The 20,404-nt window shown below is 54.7% G+C and overlaps 12 protein-coding genes across 12 annotated transcripts; 6 read left to right on the plus strand and 6 right to left on the minus strand.

Moving 5' to 3' along the window:
- Positions 1-122: 122 nt before the first annotated feature.
- Positions 123-774, minus strand: BAUCODRAFT_493009 (uncharacterized protein). The gene has a single exon (XM_007678839.1). It carries the CDS (start codon positions 526-528, stop codon positions 187-189), a length of 342 nt encoding a protein of 113 aa, XP_007677029.1. The 5' UTR covers positions 529-774; the 3' UTR covers positions 123-186.
- Positions 775-1,794, plus strand: BAUCODRAFT_493068 (uncharacterized protein). The gene has a single exon (XM_007678840.1). The coding sequence runs from the start codon at positions 1,021-1,023 to the stop codon at positions 1,564-1,566; it is 546 nt and encodes a 181-aa protein (XP_007677030.1). The 5' UTR covers positions 775-1,020; the 3' UTR covers positions 1,567-1,794.
- Positions 1,795-1,903: 109 nt separating this feature from the next.
- On the plus strand, positions 1,904-2,548 carry BAUCODRAFT_156971 (uncharacterized protein; the record flags this gene model as incomplete). The annotated part of the gene is made up of 3 exons (XM_007678841.1): positions 1,904-1,969; positions 2,034-2,200; positions 2,273-2,548. The coding sequence occupies exons 1-3, from the start codon at positions 1,948-1,950 to the stop codon at positions 2,546-2,548; spliced, it is 465 nt and encodes a 154-aa protein (XP_007677031.1). The 5' UTR covers positions 1,904-1,947.
- Positions 2,549-2,659: 111 nt separating this feature from the next.
- BAUCODRAFT_71065 (uncharacterized protein) lies at positions 2,660-5,306 on the minus strand (the record flags this gene model as incomplete). Its single annotated transcript, XM_007678754.1, has 2 exons — positions 2,660-3,003; positions 3,320-5,306. 2 exons carry the CDS (start codon positions 5,304-5,306, stop codon positions 2,660-2,662), a joined length of 2,331 nt encoding a protein of 776 aa, XP_007676944.1.
- Positions 5,307-5,554: 248 nt separating this feature from the next.
- Positions 5,555-6,295, plus strand: BAUCODRAFT_24585 (uncharacterized protein; the record flags this gene model as incomplete). The annotated part of the gene is made up of 1 exon (XM_007678535.1): positions 5,555-6,295. The coding sequence occupies one exon, from the start codon at positions 5,555-5,557 to the stop codon at positions 6,293-6,295; it is 741 nt and encodes a 246-aa protein (XP_007676725.1).
- A 107-nt stretch (positions 6,296-6,402) lies between these two features.
- On the minus strand, positions 6,403-8,337 carry BAUCODRAFT_24586 (uncharacterized protein; the record flags this gene model as incomplete). Its single annotated transcript, XM_007678536.1, has 2 exons — positions 6,403-6,696; positions 6,751-8,337. 2 exons carry the CDS (start codon positions 8,335-8,337, stop codon positions 6,403-6,405), a joined length of 1,881 nt encoding a protein of 626 aa, XP_007676726.1.
- A 346-nt stretch (positions 8,338-8,683) lies between these two features.
- Positions 8,684-10,218, plus strand: BAUCODRAFT_493074 (uncharacterized protein). Its single transcript, XM_007678842.1, has one exon. It carries the CDS (start codon positions 9,030-9,032, stop codon positions 10,068-10,070), a length of 1,041 nt encoding a protein of 346 aa, XP_007677032.1. The 5' UTR covers positions 8,684-9,029; the 3' UTR covers positions 10,071-10,218.
- A 147-nt stretch (positions 10,219-10,365) lies between these two features.
- On the minus strand, positions 10,366-11,406 carry BAUCODRAFT_24588 (uncharacterized protein; the record flags this gene model as incomplete). The annotated part of the gene is made up of 1 exon (XM_007678537.1): positions 10,366-11,406. The coding sequence occupies one exon, from the start codon at positions 11,404-11,406 to the stop codon at positions 10,366-10,368; it is 1,041 nt and encodes a 346-aa protein (XP_007676727.1).
- A 410-nt stretch (positions 11,407-11,816) lies between these two features.
- On the plus strand, positions 11,817-13,057 carry BAUCODRAFT_493470 (uncharacterized protein). The gene is made up of 2 exons (XM_007678843.1): positions 11,817-12,912; positions 12,996-13,057. Exon 1 carries the CDS (start codon positions 12,136-12,138, stop codon positions 12,784-12,786), a length of 651 nt encoding a protein of 216 aa, XP_007677033.1. The 5' UTR covers positions 11,817-12,135; the 3' UTR covers positions 12,787-12,912; positions 12,996-13,057.
- On the plus strand, positions 13,051-17,653 carry BAUCODRAFT_493226 (uncharacterized protein). Its single transcript, XM_007678844.1, has 3 exons — positions 13,051-13,125; positions 13,187-16,469; positions 16,521-17,653. Exons 2-3 carry the CDS (start codon positions 13,292-13,294, stop codon positions 17,402-17,404), a joined length of 4,062 nt encoding a protein of 1,353 aa, XP_007677034.1. The 5' UTR covers positions 13,051-13,125; positions 13,187-13,291; the 3' UTR covers positions 17,405-17,653.
- A 467-nt stretch (positions 17,654-18,120) lies between these two features.
- On the minus strand, positions 18,121-19,167 carry BAUCODRAFT_34291 (uncharacterized protein). The gene is made up of 3 exons (XM_007678568.1): positions 18,989-19,167; positions 18,337-18,917; positions 18,121-18,200 (listed from the first exon to the last, which is right to left on the minus strand). Exon 2 carries the CDS (start codon positions 18,707-18,709, stop codon positions 18,338-18,340), a length of 372 nt encoding a protein of 123 aa, XP_007676758.1. The 5' UTR covers positions 18,710-18,917; positions 18,989-19,167; the 3' UTR covers positions 18,121-18,200; position 18,337.
- Positions 19,168-19,590: 423 nt separating this feature from the next.
- Positions 19,591-20,172, minus strand: BAUCODRAFT_90249 (uncharacterized protein; the record flags this gene model as incomplete). The annotated part of the gene is made up of 2 exons (XM_007678825.1): positions 19,591-19,864; positions 20,051-20,172. Coding segments are annotated over 2 exons (396 nt in total), but the record flags the coding sequence as incomplete, so codon positions are not given.
- Positions 20,173-20,404: the final 232 nt, after the last annotated feature.

Here is a 20,404-nt window from a genome sequence, read left to right on the forward strand (position 1 = left end):
AGGCTTCGAACCTCTACTCTAGTGTGCCTTTCCACGGCAACATATACGCTGTCTCCTGAATGCAGAGTGGCCGCGGTGTGTCTCCGGGTTGGGACAATATCTATCGCTATCGCCTGCGCGGAGTCGGTTCGTTCGAGCTTCGGCAGTACGTGCAGTCCGTCTCAGTCGTACAAAGTTCCTAATACCTCACTTCGGAGTCGCCTCGAATATGATCAGAGTGGCTTCGAGCTGTACGGCACCTGTGGGCCGTGAAGCAGGCTGCTCTCTGCTCCCTTGAGACTGTTGCCGAAGTATATATTCCGCATAGAAATATGCCAGGTTGATCAAACCTGCTGTGCCGGAGGCACTGTCAGTTTGTGTTAGAAAGGTACCCTTCTCAATGAACGACGGCCCGTCAGGGTTAGCATGAGCTAGGTGAGTATACATCCACAAGGACAGACCATGGGAAGGTCGGAACGGAATATGGCACTTCTGAATCGACGCAATGTCCCAGATCAGCGATCCGAGGCCCGCACTCGTCCTAGGCATCCAGCTGCTTCAGCCACGCTTATCGTATACCCAGTACACCTCAGCGACCTCAACAGGTGTCAGCGCCTGAACTTAGCACCGGCAACAGCACCATCGTGCCGTGCGCCGTCATCCCGTTGTCAACCATACCAGCCGGAGCTGCACAGAAAATTCGGCTTTTGCTGAATTGAGTGGTAAGGAAGTTCGGAATTCTCGCAGCGGCACCGTATAAATGACGAGCAACATTTTGCCCTTCGTCGTTCTATGAATAGCAAGCCTTGCCTCCTTGTCTTTGGAGCTCACAGACTGAGGGAGTTGGCGATGTCAGTCTAGCGACGTTCGTAAAAAAGGTGAATCAGAAGCATGTGTGGGGCCAGGCCGGCCGGTCCCTTGGTCCGACGTGTTCATCACCTCCAAGTGATTGCGACACCAGAACATCAGGCTTGCACTGAAGTTATACCTATTGCATAGTATATTCAGTGAGGTAGCCAAGACAGCTGTGCATCGTACAGCATGGGTCGTTTTAGTATCATATCTGAGACTGCATTCTCCCAACCGCGGGATGTTGTCTTCGACTATGCATGTGACCCGAACAATTCGGGGTCGTACATACAAAGGATCTGGAGGCATGAACCACCAGGTGAAGGTACCAATCGAACATGGACAGACGTGGACGGAAGTATGGCCCTTAAGTGTGTTCCCACGGTCAGATCAGCATTGACTGACACCTTCCAGAGAGTCGAGCTTCCAGATAACACATATCTCTCGACATGGATGGCGATCACTGTCGAGCGGCCGTGGCGGTTTGCTATCCAGCAGCAGAACAACATTGCCATGAAAGAGGACGGGACAGGCGGCCTGCCCGGCATCACTCACATCACGTATACTTTCGAGGATGTAGGCGAAGGCGTGACGCTTTTCACGAGAAACCTGACGTGCGAGCTTCCGCGTGGTGTAAGCCTTCCGGATGACCTCTTGACCGTTTGCTGCCGGCCGCAGGGGATCGAAAAGTATCATGATGCGATCAAGGCACAGTTGACCGAGAATAATCAGGCCTAGCTTTTGTTGTCACGCGTCTATCACGTCTTACCATACTGTCGTCGAATCACACCCTGCCCCTGATACGCGTGCAGTTACTTCAGCGTAGAGTGCGAATACGTTTCAAACTCTCTCCAGCGTTTACTCCGCCGGCTTCCGTCAATGGTCCTCTCGTGCCCGAATACGGAAAGCTTGTGTGGTGACGGAACAGCTAAGGTCGAAGTTCTGACGGTGCATGGAAGTGAAGTTAATCCTCATGCCTAAGGCAAGCAAAGCGGGACCTGCGGGTGCTTCCGTACCGGCCCGCCGAAGCGCACACGAGACGCAAATACACGACGGCTTTTCGCACGCTTCATCCATTAGGACCATCTCTATTGTCTAGGCGCACCGCTGAGGACGACAATGCAGATCTTCGTCAAGACCCGTACGTCTGCCATCCATCGCTCTCGTCACCCGCATCACAGCTAACATCCATCTTCAACACACAGTCACGGGCAAGACCATCACCCTTGAGGTGGAGTCGTCCGACACCATCGACAATGTCAAGTCCAAGATCCAGGACAAGGAGGGCATCCCACCAGACCAGCAGCGCCTGATCTTCGCGGGAAAGCAGCTCGAAGATGGCCGCACATTGTCGGACTACAACATCCAGAAGGTACGCTCTGAGCGCCTCCAGCCCCACCACTTCCTCGAAATATGTCCGCACATTCTGACAGTGAACTTACAGGAGTCCACCCTTCACCTAGTCCTGCGTCTGCGCGGCGGCGGCAAGAAGCGCAAGAAGAAGGTCTACACCACTCCCAAGAAGATCAAGCACAAGCGCAAGAAGACCAAGCTCGCTGTGCTCAAGTACTACAAGGTTGACGGCGACGGCAAGATCGAGCGGCTGCGACGCGAGTGCCCGCACGAGACTTGTGGTGCGGGTATTTTCATGGCGGCGATGCACAACCGGCAGTACTGCGGGAAGTGTCATCTTACGTATGTGTTCGATGACCCGAAGTAAAGGAGGATCCCTGCGATGGGGCACGGCAGGAGGAGTATGGTGCGAAGTACTGCTGCGGACATGGTGACGGTGGCTTACTCAAGCTGCTGAGATACACACTTGCGCAAGCTATCACCCAACCCAGTCTTCCTTCAAAGTCCCTCGTTTTCGCCACCAATCGTACTCCACCCACCTCACTTTCTCTCTCTTTCCACTTCCACTGACTAACGCGCCTGGGTTGATGACATGGCATCCCTCGAACGTGAGAGCAAAGGGCTCAGCTTCCGCATCCGCCAGTATAAGCGTATGCGGCAAAGGGTAGAGACTCAATGCCGAAGGTGCGTAGTCCCAATACACTGGCCGTGTAGCAAGTGGGAAAGGCGAGAGCGTCGATTGCGGCAGGAGTGAGAGAATGAGCTTCTTGGCTTGCTGCGTGGTGTACTCTGTGGTGGAAGAAGGTACAGGAGTAGCCAGGTCTGCCAAGCAAATTAGCAAAAATTGCGATTCAAGTGCAGCAAAAGCGTCAAAAGCAAACGCAATGCAACCAGCTCATACGCTCGCTCTCCATCTTTGCCGACAAAAGCAAAACATACAGCAGCGGGTATTCCCACGTCGTCACCGACCGCAGTACTAATCCACCGGTTCGCAGCTTAAGTACAGGAGAGCGGACGGGATCCTCTGTTCTCTGCGACCTATGGCCGTATGTACCAATCATAATTGCTTTCACGGTACATGAGCCGTTAAGATGATATCGGCGCAAGCCGACAGTGATAAGATAGAGGTACGACTTACTGTCATCAGCCATTTGCGTGTCTTCGTCTCCCAAGGTCGTTCCTCTCATGGGCAGGGCACCTGACATGAGCGTGTCGTCGTTGTCGTCGTCGTTTTCCTGCTGTGGTTGACTTGCTGAGGCATCTGGCTCGCCGTTGCCTTTCCTCTTCGCAGCCTGTCCAACACTCACAGCAGTGCGCCTAAGCCGACTGGTGACATCGTCCCGAAACACAACCATCTCATGCGCGGGCCCAAACAAACTCAGTCTTGTCGGATTACTCGTCCAGATCGCCTCGCCATCGAGCCCGTCCTTCTTCGCACCTGCACCCGCCTCAGCCTTTGCCGTAGCAAACACACGCTTGACGCGACTAGTGAAGACGTCCGGCACACCCTCTCTAGGCACAGCTGCACTCGCTCCAGCGCTGAAAGCGGAACTCCAAGCGTCATTGTCGCCAGGTACGAAGATCCATGTGCTTTGCCGAAGTAGGGAAGGGAAGTCAGAGAGGACAGCGGCGAGGTCGTTGAACAGTTCTTTGTACTCGATTGAGCCCATGGCGGCACCAGCCATGGCTGCTTGGGAGGAGAAGTTACCCATTAGTACTAAAGTCATGGGCGGGTCGTCCCAAGTGGAGTAGTGCTGCAGGACCTTTCGTAAAGCAGTAAGGGTCAAGGGTCGATCGAGCGTGATCTCGGAGAGGATGATTGTCTTCCGCCTCTGCTCGCTCACCGCACCCTCGGCTTCAGTGTCAAGCAATCGAGTTTCAAGCTTCCGCATACGGCCACCCACCGCACGCTCGGAGCCAAGGCCAAGAAAGTCGGTCCATCCAAACCCTTCCGCCAGACTCACACTGCGCTTCTCGACGGGTGGACCACCGATACTGAAGCCTAGGAACCTCCCTCCGATCGTGCCGCCAACACCGCCAGTATTGCCGAGACCACTGGATCCGGCTCCCGCCCAGTCTTCTTCGTATACGCCGTCCACGAGCACGATCATGCCTGGACAGAAATACGACGAATCTTCGCCTTGTAATGGGTGAGCGTGTTGTAAGTCCAGAGGTATGCTTCCAGAGGGATCGTTGAGGGCCAGCGTGCCGGTGGGAGCAATGACCAGCATGCCTAGGAGTAAGTGGGAGGTACCACCACGGCCAAGAAGGTTGGCTATGGGCGTGATCTTGTAGAACTGCTGCGTTGTCGTACTATCTGTCCTCTTGAGCGTGGTAGAGCGGGAAGAGAAGGAGGGAGCTTGAAAGGCTTCATTCCGTAGAAGGCGTTGATGAATGATGTTGTATCGTTCGCGGAAGACGGCCGTCTTGTGCGATGGTGGTGGAAAGAAACTGGGTTTGTTCGTGAGCTGGACGAAGTGTTTCTTATCGGCATCGTAGCTGAAGCGTGGCTGGTCGGAGGCGGATATCACTTTCAGCCAAGCTCGCGGGTCTTTGCTCGCTGCCTCATCCTGCTCGCCGTCTTCATCCACGTGAAGCTTGCTGATGCCGAAGCTGCTATTCCTGCCATCCAGGCTTGGTCGATCAACCGACATTACATCTCCATTGCCATCGTTCTGCCCGAATGCGAAGCTGTTCTCGCGACTCACTTTTGCGCCTACCACGCCTACCCTCCCGCCGCTCATCCCACCCTCTAACGTCTTCAGGATCCCTTTCAACCTTGACCCATCCTCCACGATGACACCACCATTCTCCGCCTTCCACAGCTTTGCCGCCTCCTCCAACACCTTCTCACCCGTTCCTTCTTCCCGCCATCCTGCCCCGCAATGCCGGCCGATAAACGTGGCGAACGCTTGTAAAGCAGATGCATTGAGCGTGAGATTGTGCTTCTTCGTAAATGTGCGGAAGGCCAGTGGTCGAAGTGTCGGCGGTGGGAGTAGGATGGGAAGCGTGGTGGGAATGGCTGGCTTGAAGGCGGGCTGTGGGAGGGGAGGGCGGGGTTGCTGTTGGGTTGGAGGGATGGGATGGAGCGGTGTCGCGAAGGCTGGCGAGGACGAGAAGGCCATCAAAGGATCCGGGGGACGCTGCAATTTTGCCATTTTGTATATGCACTCTTTTGCAAAGCATGCGTAACTTCCTAAAGTGGTTGCTGCGAAGAAGACGCGTTAAGTGGTTGACGCGACTGCGGCCCGTGCACTTAAGCGTGAGAGTCTCGCGAACAACAAGCATCTTCGCTCCAAACAAGGCATAACAGTGATGCCACCGTAGACAAGTGGCATACAATCACTGACGACGTGATCGTGCTCGGGCGACGATGGCCTCATCAACGGGATCGCGGTTACTTGATTTGCCCTACGAACTTCGTGAACGCATTTTCCATGCCGCCCTCCAACAATCCGGCACCATCGAACTACAATACCCACTCTGGGCAGGCAGAAGCACATTCATCCAGCCTTTGTTCCACGTCTGTCGCTCACTCCGCGACGAGGTAGTGCAAGCGTTCTACCAGACCAATGTCTTTCTCTGGGTAATCGATTCGGCCGCTCCCCGTGGCGACCCATCCGAGTACCCCGAAGCGGACGACGATCCGCATCAGCAGTGGCGTCTAAATCCGGAGAGCGTTTTGGGACCAGGGGAGCAAGCCTTGACACGACCTGTACCGTGGTTGTATCCGCACTTGCGCCAGCATCTCCGGCGTTTGCACGTCAATGTCTATTTACCATCTAATCTGATTGGAGATCTAGTCGCATGTCAACACTGGCAGCACGACTTCCCGCAAGCGCTTGAGAAGCTGGTCAGTTATCTTGACCGCGGCGAGAGGCTGAAGGAACTGCAGATATTATTCACGGCGCCCAAACGCTTCAATACCCGCTTCCCGCTGGCCGGTGAGCAGGTCAAAGCTCTCGAGATTCTGGCTCAGATGCGGGTCCGAGGATCTATACGTGTGCTGTACAAATGGGGCTTCAAGGAAGTGCAAGAGAGTATTGAGGCATTGAGATTGGAGCAGAGGATCAGCGGACGTGACGACGTACAGCAGCGTCGGTTGCAGGTCTGACGCGAGTCTCCAGTACTAGTCCACCAATGTGCTCCATCGAATGAACGAGATGCTCCGCTTCTTAGCAAGACTGTGTCCGAGACGGATGGCTTATGTGGAACAGCGCCTTACGATGTCCCTGCCATGTCAGTATCCGCTCCTGGATGCTGCTGGGCCGTCGCCGACGCCGTCTCCCGCGTCAAGTACGCCATGACTGCCCAAAGCCCCCGGAAAGCCTCTACCCGCTGCTTGATATCGAAGAGATCAAACCACTCCGAGCGCTGCAGCTTCGGTCTGCACCACGAGCTATCCGTCGGCAATGGGTCAGGCGTTTGCCCAGTGATAAGGTAGTCGGTGTACGCATCGTGTGTAGTGAGCTTGACGATAGATATGTGATGGTACAGTGACGACACCATGAAGATCTGTTCGATTCATCAGCGAAACAATCATAAAACCTGCCGCGAAGTATATCGTACCTCGTCATATGGCGTACCGACATCCTTGCCAATGGCGATGTAGTCGGTCTTAGGATCCCAAAGACCGCTACCACACCTGAGCTCCTGCCAAAGCATTTCGTTTGTCTTTCTTCGAGGCCTGCTATTATGTTTGTCCTTAGGTGCCCTGATGCTACTCAGTACCTCTTCCGCTACCTGCACGACTTCTTCGTTGCGATCTCCGGCTTCCGTCTCGGCACCCGGACCGCCGCCCCATCTAGGTGTCGTGGTGTACCACTTGCCCTCGCCCGGCTTGACTTCCGTCTTCCCTTCATGGCGTCGCTCCTGCGCGATCTGGAGCAGTCCGCCAATCTCACGCATCACGTCAAGCCTGCCTCTGGCTTCGTCGGTCATGTGAGGGCTCTCGGGAAGCTCAATACCAGCTCTAGCTTGCACCGCAACGACCGGCCCTTCCAACCTCCCAGACCGAGCCTTGGCCTTCTCGGTTGGAAGACGGTAGATCGCCGCTGTTTGTTTAACTGGCACATTCAGCTTCCCAAACTGGACTATTGGCGCCACACGAGGAACGGAGAGTGAGTAATGGAATGGCCAAATCGAGCCCTCTACGAAAGCTTTGACGGTATTGGTACGGAATTGGTCTGGCATTTCCTTGCCAGTCTTTGTGCGGCGACCTTTGTATCGCTTCCTCGATGCAAAATAGGCTTTAGCGGTTGGCGAGCCGCTGTGGCTGGGCGTTACTCGATCATCTGAGCCGTGCTTTGCGCCAGGTGCAGCTTCACAGCCCATATTGCCTTCTACGCCAGCAGCAACGTCAGGAATTAGTCTATTGATCTGCGAAGCCGCCTCGAGCGATGGGTCTCGATTGGTATGGGTCGCCACGTCTACAGGACTGTCAAGGCGCTGCCGCTTTGCTTTGTACTCGAGCTCATTCAGTTGGGGTAGTTCATAGTACTGGTCAAGAGTGCAATCCCAATAGTGGCTCATAGTCTCCAGCCCGGCCCAGAACTTCCGCATGTGCGCAAGCCTGGGCCGTTTGATACCGTCTTTGGTGGAACGAGTGATGGTGCGGTAGCCCGTGTCATTGTCGACCTCCAGCTCGGCAAGGCGTTCTGCAAAGTCTTTGCGCTTCTTCGCTTTTATAGCCAGGGGATGGCCCGGTTGCAGATCGGCATAGTAAGCCTCTCCAGAGTCTTGAAGAGGTCCGACTGGTGGCAGGTAAGACTTGCCATCTGGCTGCGGGAAAAGCTCAATGAGTGGACATGGTAAACAGATGTCTACATTGAGCGCGTCGATATGCTGCCCCGTGACATCTGAAGACTTGTTCACTCTGGCGAACAACGTCTGCAAAGGTGGCAGTGGCGCGGTAGCCTTGGATCCTGGGCCATTAAAGGTTGCGTAGTCCGGGAATGTAATCTTACTCGGAAGTGCTGGCAGGACATCTCGCTCTTTGTCCGGGTCAATGAAGGTCGCGCCAATACCTGCGTAAACATCGTCATCAGCTTCTTCAGCGGAATTAACGATGGTAGCCTTCGAGCTTCTCGCTATTCGCTTCCGTAACTTCTTGACTCTCCGCTTCTCAGACCCGACGAACCAGGACGTGCGTGCCATCACTAGAGCATGCAAGCCGCCGGGGCATTGTGATGTGGTTCATAAGTACATAATAGAAGTTCTTAAGCAGAAGAAATGGCATGCTGGCAGATACGAAGTGAAGTTGGCTTGGAGCTCCTTCCGTGCCTTTATCTTCGCATGGCTGCATGTTTGAACCTCACCTGAGACCCGACTTCGTAACGGTCGCTCGATGACAATGAGACGGTGACCACTTACCAGTAAGGGTGCTGAGGAACATCACGAACGGATGAAGCCGCTGTGACCATTGGCGGCCGGGTCTGTGAGCGCGAATGTTGAGAGTACGACAACACCAGGTAAGTAATACCCGTTGACATCTTGTGTAAGGTGGCCATCTCGACGTTGCAGGCTCCCGCACCGCCACTGTAGTACGAACAAGGGTGGATGCGATGGTCATGCAGCTCGCTTCTGCGCTTCCTGAAGGTTCGGAATCGTCGCCGAGACTCCTCCGACCTCTTCACTGGTCACTGGTCGTTGAACAACGTGTCCACTACACTTGTTGAGAAGTTCTTGTTTCCCTGGGCCGGACCCGTTGTACATAAGCTCGTAGGTTTTCAGCTCCCAGGTGTCCGTTTTCCTCCGATAGACGAACATACTCGAGCCCCCATTCATTCTAAGGAAACGAAAAAAGAGCTCCAGTTCCGTGTAGATTATTGACTTCTGCACTGTCTACCATGCCCATAACATTTGGTACAATCGGCACCAACTGGATCACAGAGTCATGGATCTCAGCGGCGCATAAGACCGGCCAATGGCGCCTGCACAGCGTCTACTCCAGATCGGAAGAGCAGGCTCGCTCATTCGGCTCGAAGTACCAGTGCTCCAACTGCTTCACTTCCCTTGACCGCTTCTTCGGCGACGGTGGACTGCAAGCTGTCTACATTGCGTCACCGAACAGTCTACATTACGAGCAGGCGAAGCAAGCGTTGAAAGCGAAGAAGCACGTCATCATTGAAAAGCCTGCCACATCGACACCAGACGAGCTGGATGACTTGTTCAAAATTGCGGAGGGAGAGGGGGTCTTCCTGATCGAGGCGTTCAGGCATATTCAGGAAGCGAACTATAAGCTGTTGCAGAAGATCGTGAACGACGAAAAGCGTCTTGGACCTATCTATGGGGCAAGCTTCACCTTTGCTTCGTACTCTTCGCGATACAACAACGTACTCAATGGTGAGGTACCAAACATTTTCTCACTCGACTTCGCTGGCGGGAGTTTGGTGGACATTGGTATTTACCCCGTCACCTTCGCGATCGCCCTATTTGGAGCTCCGAAGACACAGACGTACGTCCCATTTATCTGTCAGACAGGGGTAGATGGAGGCGGCATGATCATTCTCCGGTACAACAATTTCGGCGTTCAAATCAACAATGCGAAGTGCTACACCAGCACTGCACCATGCGAGGTGTATGGCGAGAAGGGTACCCTTACCATCAACGGCACCACGGATATCTCGTCCTTGAAGCATTGGAGTCCGAAAACGAAGGAGACTGAGGAGCTGGCAGGCTCGTATAAGACGGTAGAGAAGCCGAACGTGAATATGGAGGAGGAGGCCGTGGAGTTCGCTCGAATCATCAATGAGAGAGACTCGAAGGCAGCTGCTGAGCTGGAGCAAATCAGCAAGATCGTCGTGCGAGTGCTCACGGACCTGAGGCTGCAGAATGGCATCAAGTATCCGACCGACAAGGAAGAGTCTAGCCTGACCATGCGCCGTTAACGCATGCACCCATTTAACCGACCATCCTGGACACAATACTCGGATCTACTGCGTAGGCTGTCCACAGCTTCTCTATCGTCTTAGGGTTGTCCCACCTCTCTGCTCGGGACATTGTCCGACAGTCAGCAACCAGTGGCCGTACACTATCGGACATCTCCAGTCTCGCACAGTGCCGCAAATAGCGGCATCATATGCAGGACGGGCCTGGCCGCCGCATCATTAATATCGGCTGACCAAGCTGTCTTCGCAAGACAGGCGCGCATGATGCAGCGGATTTTGTAACGAGACAGCAGCTTCAGGTCTTGCCACGCCGCTTCTTAACATCATCTATCCACTGCGAGGCTTTACTGCGAGGTACAACGTTGACCTTGACCAAGCCATCGGTCACTTCAACCTTACCGCCTTCCAACAGCTTCAGCAGACTCAAATTCTTTCCAGCCTTGATCAAGCCGCCACTGGCCGTTTCCATATAACAATCTACGCTCTGCGAAGTATATTCGTGCCCCTCATCCCACGGTGGAGGTAAGATGTACTTCAAGTGCTGCGCAAGACTCTCATCTTCTTGAAACGCTTTGATGAAGTCACTTTGTGCCTGCATAGGATACAACAGAACGGTTGGAAAGCTAAGAGAGCTATTCGCATCTGCCCGGTCGCGCAAGCCCATGACGGCATCCTCCATGTCTGGCGCTTGCTTGGTATCCCGGACGAGGATGTTGCGTTGCTTGAGCGCACGTTGCAGCGTGGCCTTGTCTCGAGCACTCCTCTCATCGCGCTCTCGTCGCGTTTGCTCGAGCTCCGCAAGGTGGTCTCTACGCTTGTTGATCTTAGCTAGCAAGCTTTGCAAAGCACAATTAGAAGGCTCGACTGCAAGACCTCTGGAGCACGCATCTTCCGCTTCAGGCATCTTATCGAGGGCGAGACAAGCAGAGGCTGCGCGATACCAAGCCTTGACATTCCTTGGGTTGAGCCGCAAAGCCGCGGCGCAGTCTCTCTGACAAGAGCCATAATTAGAAAGATTCAGCTCGCACAAGCTACGGTTGCTGTAACAAGCCTCTTCGATCTCACGTTCTTTCTTGCGCTCACTCTCTTCATCAATCTCCACAACCTGCACATCCGCAGGTACATTTCCAGGCTCAGGTGCTTTCAGTGCCTGAATAGCCTTCGAATAGAAATCTCGGGCGTCACGCCACTGTTTCGTCTTGACACACTCGTTACCTTGGGTGCGGAAGTTATCCGCTACTTCGGCCTTGGTACCTTCATATGCAAGAGCACGAAGGGCCTGAAGTTGCTCGTTGTCTTCGTCCGCGTCATCCAGTGAAGTCATGAAAAGAGGCATTTTTTTCATCTCATCCCAAACTTCATCCGCCGTTTTCTGCCTGCTTGGCGGCGGCTCGACGGAGACGGTCTCATGGTTTCCATTCTGCATCCTTTAATGCTACCACTCATACAGCAATCCAGTTGTGAACATCCGATCAGATTATGTTGTCCAGGGTTATGCTCGAGTATGCCTATTTAGTGCAATGCACCCTTGCCGTTCCTCAAGCGATGTGCCGTGAAGTGGCATGAACTGGCTGCCTGAGGTACGAACTATTTCTGCCCGGTGGGCGTTTTTGCGCGTCTATGTTGAACCGCGCGTCTCACGAAACCCTGCTCTGCGAAAAGCTTCCCAGTCGTGCAGCAATAACCACCAAGATAGCGGTACTTTTGTCCGCATCATCCGAATTCGGAGTGCAGCAAAGGCACAGTTCACGATAAAGCCGTGACGGGTGCATCTAGACTGGCAATGCCGAGATGATTGAACTTCGGCTTGCGATCGTCTGCCAGAAACCGTGCCGCAGCGCAACTGCTGCCGGCACATCGTCTGGACCGTGGGACCGCATACGATGGCGCCGCTTGGGCCATTGAGGCGATTACTAGAGCCATGGCGGCTGGCACATGCGTGTTGGCGGCGTGAGTGTACGCCACGAAACGCGGGGAGATACGCCGCAATATATCCTCACAGAGGCGTAATCATGGGAATGCTGTGCGATCTGCTTCGTTCGCACGCACGAGACGGTTCAGCTTGATGGCACCCTTCTTGACAGGCAGCACCTTGAGCGAGGCGATATTGGGAAGCTACCGAGCTGCTTTCTTTTCGCTTACGGATGTTCTAGCTCTACTTCCCGCCGTGCCCGCTTCAGCTGGGGACCCGAAAGTTCGGCATCGTCGTGAGCACCATGAGCTAGCACCGCGGGCGGCTGCACGTTCCGTACCCGACTCCACCCTCTGCCAGGAACAGGCTGCTTTGCCCCTGACGGTACCGAAGGTACTCGGCGTAAAAATGCATTTGGCGGACGGTTTCAAGTGCTCGAAAGAGTTCTCTCATCAAACGCTATCAGGCCGTCACGCATCACGAATGCATGCGGACGCCTCGTTTCACACACTATCGATTCGTGCAGGCCCCAACCTGCAGCTTGATTGTTGGTACGATTGCGGTAACCAATCGATTAATCGCTCAATTACAGCAGAATTAAGGGGACTGGTCAATCGTCCCAGCGGAAGATTAGTTCGTGGGGTTCTGCACGAGCAGGTCAATGTGCCTGAATGCACGTTCCTTCTCCAGGCACACGTCCCTCATCGCATGATCGCTCCCAGAGCTGTCTTTTTTCGTCTCGAGCTCAGCTATCGTCGCTTTGTCTCAGACGGTGGCAGCAGTCTTGCATCAGTACTCTTCTAGTGGTGTTCCAAAGCTGCCCGTTGAAAGTTTGGGACAGACTTTGCAGCGCGGTTGAATCCTGGAGTATCGGATAGCCACGCTAGAAGCCGAACCGTTCACGCGGTCTCTACGCTACGGAGCAACGAGGTGGGTTCCGCCATGCAGCAAGCGGACATGATCATCACTTTTTGTCAGAAGACGTTATCGCTAACAACACGCTTCCACATCAGACTTGACAATCGAACTTAGACCATCCTTTGGCCCGCCAAGGAGTACGACTTCATGTCGCGCGACTTCAGCTTGCGACACAAGTGAAGCTGTGTCTCGGAACGCAGATATGATTCTGGCTCGCAATTGGCAGTAGGTCCGCGACAGGTCGTGGTGTCAACACAGTCGCACAACCGCATACTGACTATTGCAGTCTAGTCTTCACCTCGAGCCAATGTAGTCTTCATAGGGACGCATGATTATCAAATATCCTACACTACATGTCTTCTAGAGCATCACCACCTTCGGATTGACCGACATGACCGACTACTTCAGCGAGTATTCCTCGTTTGTCGGGAGCAGTTCGCTCCCAAGCCAGCAGGGCACGCCATACGAAACGCCCTTTGAAACGCTCCCTTCCTACATACGCTCGAAGCGCTCGAGTCGAGCTACAGCCGGATCAAGCAGAGAGCAGAGCTCGAGTCCCCCACCGCTTCCTTCTGATGCGGCGGACTATGCGGAGAAGACGCGAGATGGCAGGTACCCAGCGCTGGATCCGCGACGGCTCACGCCGACTCTACACGCCTCGCTGGTGTCAGAGATCCTTAGCCTTCGACGTGAGCTGGACTCTAAGAATCATCTTGTGGAGAACCTTGAAACGTCACTGTCGACCTCGAGGCTAGAGAACGAAGCACTTGGCGAGCAATTATCGCAACATCAGAAGGATGTCAGGAAAGCGAAGCAAGAGATTCAGCAGATTGAGAAGGGCACCTATGATGCTGTGGAGGACCTGGTAAAGGAGCGGGACGCAGCGAGACGAAATGCTGAAGAGTTGAGGAGTAAGCTCGACGTTGCAACCAAGAGAGCACGATACCATGACGAGAATGCAGAGCGAACGCAGAGCATTTGGGACACTGAGAAGGAAGACTGGGAGAACGAGCGCCGCCAGTTAGAGCGGAGAATCCATGTCACCGAGAATAGGCTCCGCACGGTGGTGGATGAGATGACAACCCAGCAGTTGCTGTCTGAGTCGCATTTAGGGGAGGGTGTCGAAGAGAGCACTTTCAAAGACAGCGGACTTGGTAACGAAAGCGACACGAACAGCATCCAGTCAGCGACTCTAATCAAGCACCGGCGCAACATGAGTAGCATCAGCTTCGACGCCAGGAACAACCGGGACTCTGGTTCAACGAGAGATTCTACAGGTGTTCCAGAACCACACGCGAAGCCCAACGGCTACAGTCTTGCGGACGAACTTGGCATTGAGGAGGAGGACGAGGATGAAGTCGAAGATGTAGAACATGCGGATGATGAGAGAGAGTATCCGCACTCCAAGCGTCGTTCTGTGGACTCGCGAGCAAGTCTTCGGGCTGGTGAGTATCAACGCAAAGCGAAGCGTGTATTGGAGAGAGGACCAGATATGCCGGACTCGCCCAGCCACACAAGGAATGCCAGGTTCAGCTTCACCGACTTGCCGCGGAAGTCTGTCGACACTGCGATCTTCATGGACACAGCACCTCGCGCGCCGCAGGAAGATGCGCTCGCGCAGCACGTGCAAGAGTCGCCGGCGCTGCTTCCGCGTGTTTTGTACGTGGATACCGGCTACCAACCTTCCCCGCCGCCCTCGCCGGACCGCAAGGCTATCAATGGCGATTACACTGAAGAGTCTCAAAGTGTATCGTCAATGACAAACACCAAAGCTCACACGCATGACGAGGTCACTGGCGCGACAACAGCGCTCGCAAGTCCTGCGATAGTGACACCTGTCAGTCCTCCGGAAACACCGATTGTGGACGGCACCTTGTGGCCATCAGACAGTGGCAAGGCTGTCACTGCCCATACGTACAAAGCAGCTTCGACGCAGACAGACCTTCCGGAAATGGAACAAAGGAGGCGCTTCGCAACACAGCGCGACAGCCTCACCGTGCCACCATTTGTTCCTTCCATCGCAATCCATCCGCCTACATCCAGGCCTTCGTCACCGAGAGGATACGTTTTGCCACCAGGAACCAAAAACGCTTCCACGCAAGCAAATCGGATCTGGCCTTGCAAGGATGCTTCTGTACAAACGGCTGAGATCCGCGTCGATACAAGACTGCGTCGACTGCCATCTCACTTGCATCCGTCTCGTGTCAACAGCTTGCTACCGTCTCCGAAGTTGTTGGAGGCCTTCCAAACCACGCGAACCTCCACGGGCGGTGCTGCTGCGATCTTCACTGATGGTCCGTTCGCACCCTCGATACCTTCACCGCCCGCACGACCTCCTCAATCTCCTACCGAGTCAATTCCTGAGACACCCCGCAATTACAATGCGAAGGATGCGCGTAACCTGCCGTTACGAGCAATTCCTTTAGGCAGACCGGTTCTGGCGCCTGCCCACAACCGTCATGCTGAGACTAGCGAAGGACCACTAAATCGCTCATCGCAGTATGGTGTCACGCGCCCATTGCAGAGCAGCAGCCAGCTGGCGGACATGGACACGGACGCGAGCGATCTTGAGGAGCTCCCTAGTGATGTCGAATCAAAAGACTTATCAGGATCCGTCCCCGCCATCAGTCGAGCACCTCAGGGCCGTTTCGGTCTCTCGCAGCCACCCAAGGTCGTTCCCGAGGACAAAGAGATTTCCCCAGATCGCAGACCGGACACCGCTGATTCTTATGGCGCGGCTCCAGCTCCGTCCATTGCTAGCAGCAGGGCCAACTCTCAACGCACACAGTCGAAACCTCCGGCGAAGCTTAATGCCTACAAGGATTTCCGATCTCGTAGCCCCAGCTTTGGCAGTATGGCATCAAGCAACATTAGCTCACAGTCGGCTCTGCCACCTCAACAAATCCCGATGCGGACGAGTTCGAGAGCTCCGGCAGCGAAAGCGGCAAGTGACGGTTCGCAGAGTCCGACACCAAACGGAGAAGTATCAGCTCGTGGGGTGCAGCGCGGTGTACGACCATCGCACGCTCGACAGAACAGTCTGCGCAAGGTACAGTCAGCGGCGGTCATCAGACCGAGTGCTCGCGGTGGGAGGACGTCACCCCAGAAGGGCGTGCGAAGGCGCAGACGCTCGCCGGATCTTACTCCCGTGCAATCAATGGCGTTCGACACGCCCGCGCACACCCAGTTTCCAATCCCGGCACTGCCTATTCCACTCCTGCAACAGGACAAGTCAAGCTTCGAGATGTTGAAGGGCTCGGTTGATCTTACAGGTGCGGTAAGCACGGTGGCGCCCAGCACGCATGTTGGTTCCTCAGAAGAGACGCAGCTGGTGGACGCCATCGCGGCGACAATGGTCGGCGAATGGATGTTCAAGTACATCCGCAAACGAAAATCCTTCGGAGTCAGCGATGAAGCGCTTAACGACGTTGGCGGACAAGGCGCAAATACCAACCACGGCACACGACACAAGCGCTGGGTGTGGCTGTCTCCGTACGAGCGTGCCATCATGTGGGATAACAAGCAGCCTACGTCTGGCCCAGCCTTGCTCGGCAAGAAGGGGCGCAAATGTAAGCACAGTACCACGAGTGTGCCCAAGACGTCACTAACCGGTTGTACAGTGACCATTCAATCCGTACTGGACGTACCGGACAACGCAGCCTTGCCCAAAAACGCTGAGCTCGACAGCGCTTACAGCCGATCGATCCTTGTCCTCACGCCGCAGAGAGCGCTCAAGTTCACGACTGTCTCTCTAGAACGGCACATCCTCTGGATGACTGCACTTTCTTTCTTAGCTCAGTCCGGAAGGCTACCAGCGCCGTTCCCACCGTCTCAGGAGTTAGCGCCTCCGCCTCCAGCAGTAAACTACCCACCGTCCAATGCCGCCAACCGATCACAATCACCATCCTTTGGTAGAGCAACCATCCGAGATTCCGTCCGTCTGGCAAAAGGCAGACGTCCAAGCTTGCATCAGAGCGTTTCCCAACCCGCGGAAAGTGCTCTCGCAAAGTCGGAGGAGCCCACAGACAACGCAGACAGTGCGGAGTTCCCTGCGGTTCCTCGTCTCTATGTCAGCACAACCAGGCATCAGCGGAAGCGCAGTAACACTAGCCCAAGGCTACCGGCACCTCTTAACAACCTCCGCAGCGTGTCTTCGAGCGCGATCGCCTCGTCCACTGCGTCCCGGCGACTGCATCCATCATCGTCGACGACTGGCTCATACGTGCGCAGTAGTTCATCGAAGAGCAATAGCCGTCAAGGCTCAGTCGGCAGCCCTGTGCAAGCCAACTTTTTTGAGGCCTTCGGTACCGTGCGGATGGATGCTTTCGTCGACCCGAATATGCGCAATGGCGTTCTTTACGTCCCTGCCCCTCCGCCCGTGGTCGCGACTCAAGGTCCAAGGCGACGGCGCGTGGACAGCAATCTTAGCACGTCTACCGTGGACAAGCGCAGGGCAGGGTTTGTCTTTGACGAGAATGGCACGGATCCGTTCAAGGGCTTCTAAAGTAAGAGCCATGTATAGCGCGAAGGCCTAAGTTCCAATTTTCGGTTGTAAGGGCGTATGTAGGGGTGGAAGCAGCTTGCGAGCGATCGCATGGTTCGGCTGTATATATTGTACCTTGAATCGTACACTGTGTTCGAATGCATAGCACCCGATCGAGTCATTTGACTCAACTCAAACACAGTGCTACAGTAGCCAACAGCCCACACCACATCGTCTGAATGGTTTAAATACACAGCAATAGCAAAGCTTCCCGGCGTGCAGTTAAGCAACAGATGCGTGCCATACGTTCAGCGGCGTGTTGATGCAAGGTTCTGGCGATTCTTGCTTTATACACATGCGGCGATGGTCAACATGAACATCATCGAGCTGGCACTCAGGACGTGGCGAGGTCGTCGAAGATTCCGGAAGTATCAGCACGAAGGCAGAGCGCTAGAACCAGCTAAGACGCGGACATTAGAATAGAAGTGAACTCGTCCTTGTTTGTCTCTATACTTGCGATGTTTCACATGCCTCCAAGCACCCATCTGTCACTCCTACGCTTCTTCCCAAAGTGGCGCGGCAGTCCGAGTGCTTCATACGACAGTTCATACTCGCTCAGCTCGCGGCGGCTGCTGATCACATCTTCTCGCAAATCGAGGTCTAGCTCGGTGAGAGCCTCGGTGATGTCGTGTTCGAGCTCATCTTCATGCTTGTAGAGCAGCACGATGTCCGTGAGCCAGTGCGTCCGCGATCCCAGGCAGATGAGCCAGTCGATGAAGGTACTCTCGCTCCAGTCCAGCACCCAAAAAAGAGGTCGCTATTGATATATATATCAGTATGAGCGTCTTATACAGTGGTAGCGGATGCTGCAGCCTAGTAATGCTCGAGTGCAGCATGTCTACGATGATGAGAGCAGAAGCTGTAGACCACCAAGGCTGTGCTGCCCGACTTACCCTAGAGTAGTAACGTTAGCATGCTCTCTATGTCGTCCGTACGGACTGGACCATTGACGGACCAGCACTCGAAGACGTTCTCGCTATAGTAAAGGTGTAGCGTTTCCTGCCGTGTCTGCCTACACACTCGCGTGATTGGAGGGGGCGAAGGGCGATTGAAACGATCCATCCGGATCGGAGCCTTTTGCAACAACCGCGGAAGGCTTGTGTAGGTGTCCCGAACAACATCGTCCTCGTCGTCAACACGGTCCCCGGCGGGAGGCACAGGCGCCCACTCCGTCACCGCGAAGTGCCAGATCTGCTCGCGCAGCTCCGGAGGAAGGTCGAGGAGACGACTTCCTCTTGGGATTGCTTCCCCGATGTCAGCGAGCATTGTTAGGAAGTCGTCTAGTAGACTTGGTGGTTTGTATTATGTGCTATATACAATGCTACATTTGAAGTGAATGGGCTACAATGATACAATGAGTGGCAAAGTGAAGAGTGCGTGAGAGTTTGTGTCAAAAATAATGGCCGCATGTACATCGTGTCGCTGAGACGTTCGTAGATGGGTGCTCTCCTCCACGCTCCAAAGCCCAAAACACCTACTGGCGATCTTAGTTTTCTAGTCGAATACTGCGCAACACAGCAAAGTCAGATGGTTAGAGGGTCTTACATTACTTGTGCAGTTGGCCAGGGTGGCGACGCTTCGAGTCAATAACCCCTGGACTCGCGATTGGGGTGTGGACGTGCAAGAGCAGAAGTGAATATTTCGCAACTCATCATCGTCGGAGACATCGAGAGAGACTGGACATACTGGCAGGCTGCTGCTCATCGAATCCTAGCGAAGCGGTCCCACATCTCGCGCCCTGGCTCGAGGATTTGCGATGCAGCACGTTTAAAAAAAACAAGCATCTGTAAGTAGATTATAAGGTACTCTCGGACGCTGTCACTGACTTGCCTCTTACTGCTAGTTGGCACCGAAGTGAGACATGTAGGTCACAAGACGCAGAAGATGCGGCGTGACAGCACCCGCCGCTTCCTGAAGGGGACAGTCTCGCAACGCAAGCGTCTGGTAGATGCCGCAAGGCCTGATCCCAGACATCGGCTTTGCCTTGCTCATGCATGCTTCTGACGCAGCTGCTCTACCTTGGCGTGCAGCATCTCCACGATGGCCGGGTGATAGTCCTCGGCTGCGGTTCGGATAGCACCTTCCAGATCAACATCGGCGCCGTTATCGAGCAGAAGTTGCACAGTCTCTGTACGACCCATACTGCATGCAGTTTCCAGTGCACCCTGTGCATTAACATCGGCGCCTCTATCGAGTAACAGCCTTACTATCTCTGCGGTGGCTGCATATGCTGCCTGCTGTAGTACGTTGCCGTAGGACCCTCCCTGTGCATTGATATCGGCGCCCCTATCGAGTAATAGCCTTACAGTCTCTACGGAGCCTGACAATACTGCTGCCCGTAGTGCGTCACCGAAGGAACCTCCCTGCGCATTAACATCGGCGCCGTTATCGAGCAGAAGTTGCACGATCTCTGTAAGACCCCTAATGCATGCAGTTTCCAGTGCACCCTGTGCATTAATATCGGCGCATCTATCGAGTAACAGCCTTACCATGTCTGCGGTGGCTGCATATACTGCCTGCTGTAGTACGTTGTCGTAGGACCCTCCCTGTGCATTGATATCGGCGCCCCTATCGAGTAATAGCCTTACAGTCTCTACGGAGCCTGACCATGCTGCGTGCTGTAGTACGTTGCTGTAGGACCCTCCCTGTGCATTGATATCGGCGCCCCTATCGAGCAATAGCCTTACAGTCTCTACGGATCCTGAGCGTGCTGCTGCCTGTAGTGCGTTGCCGTAACCGATTCCCTGCATGTTGACATCGGCGCCGCAATCGAGCAACATCTGCACGACCCTAGTCCTACCTTCGATCGATGCAGCGTTCAAGCCGTCTCTGAGGAGGTCGGCTTGACCTCCAAGCTTCCCAGCGATAACGAGCAATCGGGCAAGAGCCTCGTGCCCTTGTGAGGCAGCCCATATGTACAACGTCTTCTTTCTCCGCAAGGCGAAATTCCGGTGAGCACTC

The sequence above is a fragment of the Baudoinia panamericana genome (genome assembly GCF_000338955.1).
Source record: "Baudoinia panamericana UAMH 10762 unplaced genomic scaffold BAUCOscaffold_7, whole genome shotgun sequence".
Taxonomy (NCBI): Eukaryota; Fungi; Ascomycota; class Dothideomycetes; order Mycosphaerellales; family Teratosphaeriaceae; genus Baudoinia; species Baudoinia panamericana.

What these genes read in the sequence shown, in the direction of transcription:
- BAUCODRAFT_34291 (XM_007678568.1), bottom strand. Translation starts at nt 18,709, where the DNA reads ATGCTCGCTGACATCGGGGAAGCAATCCCAAGAGGAAGTCGTCTCCTC.
- BAUCODRAFT_493068 (XM_007678840.1), top strand. Translation starts at nt 1,021, where the DNA reads ATGGGTCGTTTTAGTATCATATCTGAGACTGCATTCTCCCAACCGCGG.
- BAUCODRAFT_493009 (XM_007678839.1), bottom strand. Translation starts at nt 528, where the DNA reads ATGCCTAGGACGAGTGCGGGCCTCGGATCGCTGATCTGGGACATTGCG.
- BAUCODRAFT_493074 (XM_007678842.1), top strand. Translation starts at nt 9,030, where the DNA reads ATGCCCATAACATTTGGTACAATCGGCACCAACTGGATCACAGAGTCA.
- BAUCODRAFT_493470 (XM_007678843.1), top strand. Translation starts at nt 12,136, where the DNA reads ATGGCACCCTTCTTGACAGGCAGCACCTTGAGCGAGGCGATATTGGGA.
- BAUCODRAFT_493226 (XM_007678844.1), top strand. Translation starts at nt 13,292, where the DNA reads ATGACCGACTACTTCAGCGAGTATTCCTCGTTTGTCGGGAGCAGTTCG. An exon ending in CGGCAAGAAGGGGCGCAAAT is followed by an intron (nt 16,470 to 16,520) that starts GTAAGCACAGTA and finishes CCGGTTGTACAG; the next exon opens with TGACCATTCAATCCGTACTG.